Source organism: Phragmites australis, chromosome 17 (genome assembly GCF_958298935.1).
Source record: "Phragmites australis chromosome 17, lpPhrAust1.1, whole genome shotgun sequence".
Lineage (NCBI taxonomy): Eukaryota > Viridiplantae > Streptophyta > Magnoliopsida > Poales > Poaceae > Phragmites > Phragmites australis.
In genome coordinates this window covers 14014176-14025346 of record NC_084937.1, presented here as the reverse complement: position 1 = coordinate 14025346, position 11171 = coordinate 14014176, and the positions used below count along the sequence as shown (strand labels likewise).

Here is an 11171-nt window from a genome sequence, read left to right as displayed (position 1 = left end):
AATTTTATTGCTTTCGGTAAGATGTGCCCTGTTCTTTAAGTGTTCCTCAGCAATTCATTCAAAGTCATATTATTTGGAAGTCTTATTGTCTATTGTTCTATGCCTTGAATTATTTAGCCATACTTCACATATTATCTATGTTACATTGCCCTGCTGTGCATGGTGCCGTTACTGATAGAACCCTTTTTTTTTTTGCCCCTTTTTTCCCTTTCCTTCCCCTTAACTCTCTTTACCTTTTCATCACCATCTGTTTACGGTTTGCCCTTTCCTCCTTTCGCTGCTTGATTGTGGAAAATTCTAATAATAATAATAACAACAATGATAGTAACGATAATAAAGGAAAGGAACCGTTGGGCGGAGTAACCTAGAACGACATGTTTACCGTTGGAGCCTCTTATATCTCCCTCTTATAAGCTGTCGTGATTAGATGCCGCTTGCCATACGCTTCATTGCTACGTGAAGTTGTCGACGATGGAAGTGTCCTTTGTGGAGTAGAGATTGAATTGCCTCTCTTGAGCTTTCAGAGCAGCCCACGACAACTCTTTTTTTGGTCATGCGCTGATGCGGGGTGTGCAGCCGCTTATGAGCAAGCTGCTCTTCAAGCTGTCACTTGCCTTCAAAGCATATACGGTTTCATTGTGGTAGATTACAATTTTCAGAGGTTAGATCTTTCAAATCATTTGCACAGGGGAAAAAAAAGAAAGAAAAACACAGTCCCCCACCGCCCCTACTGGGCTGAGCATAGCTACTGACTCTTTGTGTTTACCAGGTACGGGTACAGGTGTTAAGGATGATGCTTTGTAGCCTTATAATCAACATGAGGCACAACCCCACCGTTACTTAAAGGAGCTTGTATCGTTTAGATTGTTTGTTTAGTTTCCACTTGCAATGGCGTTTTCCTGTTAATCGTCCGATGTGTTATGTAGGATCTGCATTGCTGAGCATTACACTGTTAGTTAATGAATGCTTTTTTCCCCCTTTGGTTCTGTTCCTGCCATTGATTTGTGTCGCAGAAAGGGGAAAAAACATGTGAGAAGAAAAAACACACGCGCACACACATTAATTCATATTTGTGGCTTATATTGTTGGCTTAAGTTGCCGTAACCTTTTTTCCCATTCTCTGTTTGTTTTTTCACCTTCTCCTCACGGTTGGACCCTATGTAAATGCATGATCTTCCCATCAGTAGCTAATGGAGCTACATACAGTTGAACCACACGTTGACATTGACGCTGCGGCATGTGCGTTCGCCATCCTTGCCCTTTGATCCTATCTCTTTTTTGGTGTATTTACCACTTCCTGCCTCTGAGCTTACCAACTCCATGCTATTGCTGTCTCTTTCTCGCTGCTCTTTACCCCTCCCCCCTCCCCCCTTCTGTCTGTTCCCAATGTCTATTATTTCCATGGCATCCAGCATCTTCGTCTTCGCACCCCACACAATCGAAGAGTGGATCTCGCAGAAAACGAAGTATACTCTTTAATCACGAAATTCTAGATTTGCCACGGCATTTACCATATGCTTAGATATAACTAGCTCCTATTGGTCCATAGGTGAGCTCGCAGAAGACGCTGCACAGCACTGCCCCTTAATTCTAAACCCAGCTGAATGTCGTCGTAGACGCCGGAAATTACTAGACCAACAAAGATTGGCTATAACAGGTGATCCTTATAAATTCCTAGCATTATCGTGTTTCCTTAGCTCTTTATAGCAGTGCCTGCCTTTGGTGTCTAAGCCATGTTTATTGCCATGTTATTCTAGGACCATTAGATAACAGTGGCCAATCATTAGGATGTGGGCGATTCAGCCAAGATTATATTGATGCTTTAAAAGGTATGTGTATCTACCGTGATGTGCCAACAATCCCTATAACATCATTATCGCCTCCTAATACCCCGTTTCCCCCTTTTTTGATTCCTTCCCTGCACTACACCATTTTTGCCCAATTATTGCGCTTACATGATTAGTTGCTCACGGCTCTACCATGCTCATAACCTAACTAACCACTTCTACTCCTCCTCTGTGTCTTATCATGACGGTGGCCAACTATGCTGCACTATGTGCTGTATTGTAATTCTAATATATGCCTGTATAGCTTGTTATCCTCATCGCTCCTACTTTGGTGCCCCTGATTATAAATGCAGATATTGCCATGCTATATTTTGGCTTGGGGAAAGAGTAAAATCTGATTCATCTATAAGAAACAGTAGAATCATTTACAATTCTTGCTGCAAAGGAGGCAGGATCTGTATACCACCATTTAGAAATCGACCTGAACCATTGAATAGCTTGACTAAATTCGATGGCGATGCTTGTGCCAAAAAGTTTTTAAAAAACATACGCCAGTACAATTGTCTATTTGCCTTCACATCAATGGGAGCACACATAGACTGCTCTATGAACGATGGTCGAGGCCCACCTGTTTTCAAAATAAATGGACAAGTCCACCACCGCATTGGATCATTGCTTCCCCATGATGGACATTCTCCTCAGTTTATTCAATTATACATATATGATACTGCCAATGAAGTTAAAAATAGATTGCATGCCTTGAACACAGACGAAAGACCTGCTGATCCTTTGGACACAAGAATAGTTGAAAATCTAATAAAAATGCTAGACACACACAATCCATTTGCAAATAAATTCAGGCTTGCAAGAGATAGATTGAGAGAGCATGGCGATGAAGAATTCATTATTAGAATCATAGGCGCGAAAGAAGGCGATCCAATACAGTATAACTTACCTACAACCGATCAACTTGCTATGCTTGTTGTTGGTGACTTTACATTGGACACATTCAAACGAGATATAGTGATACAAACTCATGCTGGCCAGCTTGAGCAAATATCCGCGTTGCATCCTGCGTATATGCCCCTTCAGTATCCTCTTCTGTTTCCATATGGTGAACGTGGTTTCCAAATTGGAGTACCCTATAGTGGTGTCATCTCATCTTCTACAACAGCGCGTTCTAAAATGACAATGCAGGACTACTACCGCTACATGTTACATTATAGAAAAGATCAGCCAAATCCATATCTATGCTACGGTTTTCTATCCAGCCAAGCCAAGGTTGATGCGTGCGCTTGTATAGATGAATCTAGATTATGGTACATACTAAAGAACCAAGCTAAACTTAGAATAGAAAACTTGCAAGGTATAACTGACGCTGTTAGTCGCGGTTGTATAGATGGTAATGAAATTGGTAAAACTGTATTACCAGCTTCGCACACTGGTGGTAGACGATATATGATCCAAAATTACCATGATGGCATAGCAATATGTAGAGTGTATGGCCCACCAGATTTCTTCATAACATTTACATGCGATTCAAAGTGGCCAGAAATTTTTGAAGCGTTGAGTTTTGAACCAGGCCAAAAACCAACGGATAGAGCTGATATTATCGTTAGAGTATACAATATGAAACTTGAAGAACTTTTAGAAGATATAAAAAAAGGAGTAGTGTTTGGACCTGTTACTGCAGGTATGCACTGTTATACAGCACATTGTGTTCCCCAAAATCCCTACCTGTTGATTCAAACTTCAATAGTGATTGTATTACTTCATACTTACTGACATATGCAATTTATCCTCGCACCTCTAGCACTGCACACCGTCGAATTCCAGAAGCGTGGCCTTCCTCATGCGCACATCATTATATGGATTTCCCATGATACTTCACAGCCAACACCTACATTTGTTGATTCATACATAACCGCAGAGATTCCAGACCCAAGGATTGATCCATTACGATACGCATTAGTTGCTGAACACATGACACATGGTCCATGTGGTCAAAATCACCAAGATAGCCCATGCATGAAAAATGGCAAATGTTTGAAAGGATACCCTAAATATTTTCAGCCTGAGACTACCATAGATGAGAATGGCTTCGCGATATATAAAAGGCCTGATAATGGCCGGTACATCCAAAAAGGGAATTCAAGGCTAGACAACCGGTGGATAGTCCCTTACAACATATATTTGCTAAAAAAATTCCAAGCACATATCAATGTTGAGTGGTGTAATAAAAGCATTTTTATCAAATACCTATTTAAGTATGTAACAAAGGGTCCAGACTGCGGCAAGGTTTACATTGAAAGAATACGAAATGGTCAGGATGCACCATATGACAGCGAAACCCAAACTATAAACGAGGTTAAAGAGTATCTAGATTGCCGCTACATTTGTGAACAAGATGCATGTTGGCGCATCTTCGCGTTCGATATCCATCGCCATTTCCCACCTGTGCAAAGGCTTCCAGTTCACTTGCCAAACGAAAATAACATAACATATAATGCTGATACTAATTTAGCAAACATCATTTCTCAGGACTTTCTGCGTAGAACCATGCTAACTGAGTGGTTTGTAGCTAACCAAACATACTCGCAAGGAAGAAATCTAACATATTGCGAATTCCCTTCAATGTGGCGATGGGATGAAACATCACGACTATGGCAACCTAGGCGATTAGGATCAAGCATAGGTCGCTTATATTATGTACACCCATCTGTTGGCGAGCGATATTACCTTAGAATGCTACTAATGGTTGTTAAAGGTGCACAAAGCTATAACGATGTTAAAACATACAACGGTATTACATATGCGACGTACAAAGAAGCATGCAATGCACGAGGACTCCTTAGTAATGATCAAGAATGGTATGATGCTTTCGATGAGGTAGCAACCTGGGCTACTTCCACACAACTTAGACAGCTATTTGTCACAATGCTTCTATTTTGTGAAGTCAACGATGAATACACATTCTTCGAAAAAGTTTGGAGAATGTTAGCAGATGATATCCAATATAGATTTAAACAGTCTATTGGCAACCAACATTATCAGATGACTGAACCTGAATTAAGAGATTATTTACTTGATGACCTTTCAGCTTTGATTACAAGAAATGGAGGAAGAATTAGAGACCACAACTTGCCACATAAAACAGGAAGCATTGAGTCAACGTCCATCAATCGACTCATAGATGAAGAATTATCATACAACATAGATCAGTTACTACTTGAATCTGATCATTTAATTTCAAAACTTAATGATGAGCAACATCACGCCTTCAAATCCATAACAAGTGCGGTGCTCAATGATACCCCTGCATTCTTCTTTGTTTCTGGTTATGGAGGTACTGGTAAGACTTATTTATGGAACGCCATAGTAACATACTTGTGAGCGCGTAGAAAAATTGTGCTTACAGTTGCTTCCTCTGGTGTTGCATCATTGTTATTGCCACGTGGCAGAACAGCTCACTCCCGATTCAAAATTCCTTGTGACATAAACGATGCCACTATCTGCGACATCAAGCGAGGAACCATGCTTGCTGAACTTATAGAAGCAACTTCATTAGTTATTTGGGATGAGGCTCTTATGACACATAGAACAGCATTTGAAACTCTAGATAGAACATTTCGTGATCTATTATCATTCCAATCATCACACACACAAGACATTCCCTTTGGCGGCAAATCCATTGTCCTAGGGGGTGACATAAGGCAAATTCTTCCAGTTATTGAAGGTGGTACCAGGGCACAGATTGTGAATGCAGCAATAATAAACTCACCACTATGCAAACATGTTACTGTTTTAACATTAAACAAAAACATGAGACTGCTTTTGCCAGATTTAAACCCACAAGCTCAACAAGAAATGGCTGAATTCAGCAAATGGCTGCTAGACTTAGGTGAAGGAAAACTTGAAGCAACAACCCATGGCGATGAGTTGGAACCAACATAGATAAAGATACCACAAGATCTACTGCTAATGACCAACGATGATAGTGTTGCTTCCTTAGTAAATGCCATATATCCAGATTTAGAAACAAAATTTCTTGATGTTTCATATCTTCAGACACGAGCCATATTAACTCCAACTAATGAATTAGCCGATCAAATAAACTCGCATGTGATATCTCTCATTCCTGGTGAGGAAAAAGAATACCTAAGTTGTGACAAAATATCCAAGGCACAGAATGTGCATGACTCATATGATCTACTATATCCCATTGAATTTTTAAACTCATTGAATGGAAACAATTTCCCACATCACAAATTGAAACTTAAAAAAGGAGTACCAATAATGTTGCTCCGCAATTTAAATCAATCTGGTGGCTTATGTAATGGAACACGCTTAACAATTACAACAATGGGTGATATGATCATTGAAGCACAAATAATCACTGGCACTCACACAGGCCAGATTGTTTTTGTTCCTCGTATTTGTTTGACATTAAAAAACCCCAAACTACCATTTATACTTGAGCGCCGTCAATTCCCCATAAAAGTCTGCTATGCTATGACAATCAATAAAAGTCAAGGACAAACGCTTGAAAAGGTAGGTGTCTACTTAAAAAACCCTGTTTTCACACATGTCCAGCTATATGTTGCTGTGTCCCGTGTTACTTCAAAAGATGGGCTGAAGATATTGATACAAGATGATGATGGTATCTGTACTGATACAACCCGTAACATAGTTTACAAAGAAGTTTTACCATTTATCTTGCCTCCAAGTATTAACAGATAAAATATATTAAAATTCCCCGCACAAAAGAGCGGGGAAAAAAAGAACGCCTTGTTTTGCCACTCTGCACATAAAAGCGATTCCTGTTGCGGCATCAAAGTATGGTCACATTATTCCTGTCAATCATATATCGCAAAGCCATAGACTTGCATACCACGTCCTATTGCCTCTTTTCTCTTAAAATCCCCAAAACAATCACACAAGTGACATATGTAAATTCTGACAGAGAATCTTAAAGCCTCTTCCTTCACAATTTTTGTATTTATCACATCAATGCGCAATAGCACCAGGTCAGTCACCATAGTTTTCATTGCATCGGTTTAGATAACCAACAAGTTACCTTTTTTTTTTTACTCATGCTAATCCAAATTCTTTTTCATGGGCTTACTTTACCTTGACACATTGTGTTCCATACCATATCAGGTTATTCTTACTTTAGCAGCACGATTATTTTACAAAAACGTAGCACATGACATTATTCTTTTAGAAATATTATGGTATAAAATTAGCTAAGTATTAAACCACGAGCTCGTTTGCCGCACTCTGGTCTTGCAACCCTCCAGTGTGTGAACATTAATTTCATTGTTGCATATAAATCATCGTTTAGCCTCCATCCAATTTTATGGTAGAAAGCAACTAGCTCCTAGATGCTAATGATGACCTAACGATTGTTTCACTTCTCCTCAAGTAACCCTATCCCATAGCAAAGTGCAACTGCAGGCCACCTAAATTTTTAATCAGGCCACACAACCCTTCTATAATCATATATTAATTATTATTTTCTTCTGCCAATTAATCCTGCAGCCGCTGAATCTATTTTTTCCCCTCTTCTTCTTTCCCCTAACCTGTTTGTGTATATCAAATTTACCAATTGGTTGGTCTATGATAGATGACATATAGTGCCTTTCCTGCTGCGTAATGTTTCCTTAGCAATAAGAGTCTATACTAGCAACCAACCTATTCTGTGGATTTTTAAGTTACAGAATTCTCATTGTTTGTTGTCCCAATTCTAAACACAATCTATTATAAATTAAAATGAAATGAGATAGCCTCTAACAAAAACCTGTTTCTATATCCACACCTTTGAATCTTCAATTACAATATAAATCATGAAATTACCATGTTTATCTTTGCAACATCTAGTCCCATTGGTTTTTTTTTTGTGACCAAAAAAAAAAGAAAACAAGAAAACCTTCCCTATAGCAAAACCAATGCTAAAGAGCAAATACCTCCTAGATGTTAATGATGACCTAACGATTCTATTTATTCTCCTTGAGTAACCCTATCCCATAGGAAAATGCAACAGCAGGTCAACTAAATCTTTGATCAGGCCCCACAACTCTTCGATAAACATATATTAATTATTACCTTCTACTGTCAATTAATCATGCAACTGCTGAACTTCAGTCCCCCCCCCCCCCCCCTTTTTCTTTTCCCTAACCTGTTTGCACATATCAAATTTACCAATCGGTTGGTCTATAATAAGTGACATATAGTGCCTTTACTCTTGTATAATGTTTCCTTAGCAATAAGAGTCTATGTTGCCAACCAACCTGTTCTGTGGATTTTCAAGTTACAAAATTCCCATTGTTCATTGTGCCGATTCTAAAGACAATCTGTTATAAATTGAAATGAAATGAGGCATCCTCTGACAAAAACCTGCCTCTATGTCCACACCTTTGAATCTACAGTTACAATATAAATCATGAAATTACCATGTTTATCTTTCGAACATCTGATCCCATTAGTTTTTTTTAAGGGAAAAAAGAAAACAAGAAACCCTTCCTTATAGAAAAACCAATGACTGAACTATTATAAATTTCTACATTACACATGGCTTGGTAAAGTTACTATCACCAGGTGCACACTAAATTACCACACATTAAAAAAATAATTCATTTGCCTCTTTATTCCCTACTTATTGACCAGTCTAATATAACTGCTAAAAAATTATATTTTGAATCAATGTCCAAACTACAGGATCTGAAGATGACATTCGATCCACTCGCCACACTCCATCCGAAATCCAAACACTGGATAGTTTGCGTCCGTGTCTCACGGAAATGGGAGTATCGTGGTGGCACCGACGATGGACCAATAGCTCACATAGACCTTGTGCTTGCCGATGAAAAGGTTATGTCACATTCCCTCGCATATTTTCTACACCACACTGCTATATTTCTTTGTATGCTTTTCGTCCACAGCTCTCACTACATTTGCACATATGTTTCTACAACAGTTACTTCAAGGTTTAAACCGCCTAACTTTTATTCTAAAACACCAGGGAGATGCCATATATGCTGAGATACCAAGCTCTGAAGTGGATGTCATAAGTCCTTTGATCGAAGAAGGTGGCATCTATATCATCAGCCGTTTTAGAGTATCAAGGGCCAAATCTCTGTACAGGCCAATTGATGCACCTTACATGATTGAGTTCACATGCTACACCAAGGTATATCCAGCAAAGAACCTGCCTGAAACATTCCCAAGATATGTCTATAACCTCACACCTTTTGCCGAGCTACCAAAATACGCTGGTGAAAACAAATACTTCCTAGGTCAGTATCATCCCTGTCCAAACTTAAATATCTTTCTGCTTTACCTACTATACAAATCTGACAGAACACACACACACACTGCAGATGTCCTTGGAATCATCTCCGAAGTTTCTGACACAACTTTGCTACAACTCCCAAATCAATCAGCTGCCACTCTAAATAGAAACATAATCCTCAAGGATCTCAGGTAAGGAATCTGTGTCCCTAACATTATACACTGCAGAAGATATACAACAAACAAATGTCTACTGAAAATTAATCCTCTTTATGCGTAGCAATGTCGAGATTAAGCTAACCTTATGGGGACAGCGTGCTGCTGAGTTTACCATCGATGAAGTTTACAATGAAGAACAAGGTAAACCAATTGTTGTGCTCATCGTTGGCAACCTCATGAAAAGTTTCGCTGGTAACTAAAACCACTCCCAGTATATATCACATTTTCATAATCACACATCTTCACTGCTAATTCTTTATCTTAAACAGGTGAAGAATACCTAAGTGGAAATACTGCATGCCGCTGGTATTTTAACCCTGCAATTCCAGAAGCTGAAGAGTTTTATAACAGGTATATAGACCTCTACCTTCTGCTTATTAGTATATGATATTGTTATGTGATTCTACATACAATTTTCACATAAACCATTAATACATACTCACTTGCAAACATATGGGTATACACAGCACTCACAACCAGCGGCTCACAATCAAGCGTACCGCTGCTCCTCCACATCAAACAGCACGACTACAAGGATCACTACAGCTCGAAGATAAGCATCTTCTTGACTTAGAAACAATGGACCCATATGATTTTCCGGTATGCACGGTGCATGTCATCGCTGCTACTGCCTATTAAAACACCTATACATACCATAACAATACCACCCCCTGTACTCAAACAACACATCAAAATTAATATCCTTTCCAGCGCTAATTGCACCTTCTGACAATTACTTAATATTTTCTCATCATAGGAGGGTGGATGCCGCTGCACCGTTACTATAACACGCCTAATCTTGACCACACCATGGTGGTTCCCATCATGTAACAGGTGCAACAGAGCCTGCACACCAAGTGGCGATGGTTACAAATGCAACACATGTTCCTGTACTGGCTATCGCTTCAAGTAAGAACCATTCTCCATTCCTTTTCCACTAAAATAAATATACATTGACCTATACACCGTGTAATTCTATCTTTACAGGTACAAACTGTCCTTCATTGCAAACGATGGAACTGCAGAAGCTGAAATGATAGCTTTCAGAGAAGTTGCTCGCCGCATTGTTGGTAAACCAGTCCAGCAGGTGTTGAGATTAGCAAGATTCGCAAATGACACCCCCCCCCCCGATATTGCAGCCATAGTATCCTTAAAATTCGCCTTTGCAGTTGCTCTAACAGAGCAGAGCTACTATAATCCCAAGAGAACATACCAGATCACTTCCATCGTCGCTTCTTATGGGAGACAACATACAGTCCCACATATAAAACTCAACCAGCCCAAGCAACTACCAATCTGCCAGACAGCTGACCCAATACTCTAGCAACACACCTATAGCACCAATCCTGATGCTACTTTACCTGATGGTAGTGTTCCATCTGGAATCAAGAGCGGTGCATCTTCATCGCAGCCAGAAACACAGAAAACACCTACAAAAGATATACCAGCAGATAATGTAGCATCGTACTCTTTTTTATCAATTGTTTAATCACCCATAGAACATGCAATGCTTCTCTGCCATAACCTATCAATAATACATTGAAGTTGTATTGCAGACCCCTCCACCTCCACTGGAATACGACGAATCACCTCTGAAGAAACCTGTCCTTCCGTAAGTGCCATCAACAAGACATGCTGCTCTTTTTCCAATATGCGATAAATATAGAAAAAAAATATAAAAGGTAGCATCTACCTACTGTCTGGTGTTCAATTTTCTGTGCGTTTTCATCCGAGCAACATACTATGAAGACCTGGCAATTTTCCAATTGACTTCCTACCAATGTCACAACAAAATATTTAATAAGCTATGTGTACCACTTTAAACAAGAACCTATTTCTATTCTATATGAGCATTTCTGTCTAGCTTCACGTGCT

At 39.4% G+C, this 11171-nt stretch overlaps 1 protein-coding gene across 1 annotated transcript; it reads left to right on the top strand.

The window, feature by feature from the left end:
• Positions 1-1415: 1415 nt before the first annotated feature.
• On the top strand, positions 1416-10928 carry LOC133897595 (uncharacterized). Its single transcript, XM_062338383.1, has 11 exons — positions 1416-1466; positions 1550-1657; positions 1758-1829; positions 8505-8657; positions 8809-9082; positions 9167-9269; positions 9358-9488; positions 9566-9647; positions 9764-9896; positions 10054-10205; positions 10284-10928. Exons 4-11 carry the CDS (start codon positions 8514-8516, stop codon positions 10618-10620), a joined length of 1356 nt encoding a protein of 451 aa, XP_062194367.1. The 5' UTR covers positions 1416-1466; positions 1550-1657; positions 1758-1829; positions 8505-8513; the 3' UTR covers positions 10621-10928.
• Positions 10929-11171: the final 243 nt, after the last annotated feature.

What these genes read in the sequence shown, in the direction of transcription:
- LOC133897595 (XM_062338383.1), top strand. Translation starts at nt 8,514, where the DNA reads ATGACATTCGATCCACTCGCCACACTCCATCCGAAATCCAAACACTGG. An exon ending in ATAATCCTCAAGGATCTCAG is followed by an intron (nt 9,270 to 9,357) that starts GTAAGGAATCTG and finishes CTTTATGCGTAG; the next exon opens with CAATGTCGAGATTAAGCTAA. An exon ending in GCTGAAGAGTTTTATAACAG is followed by an intron (nt 9,648 to 9,763) that starts GTATATAGACCT and finishes GGGTATACACAG; the next exon opens with CACTCACAACCAGCGGCTCA.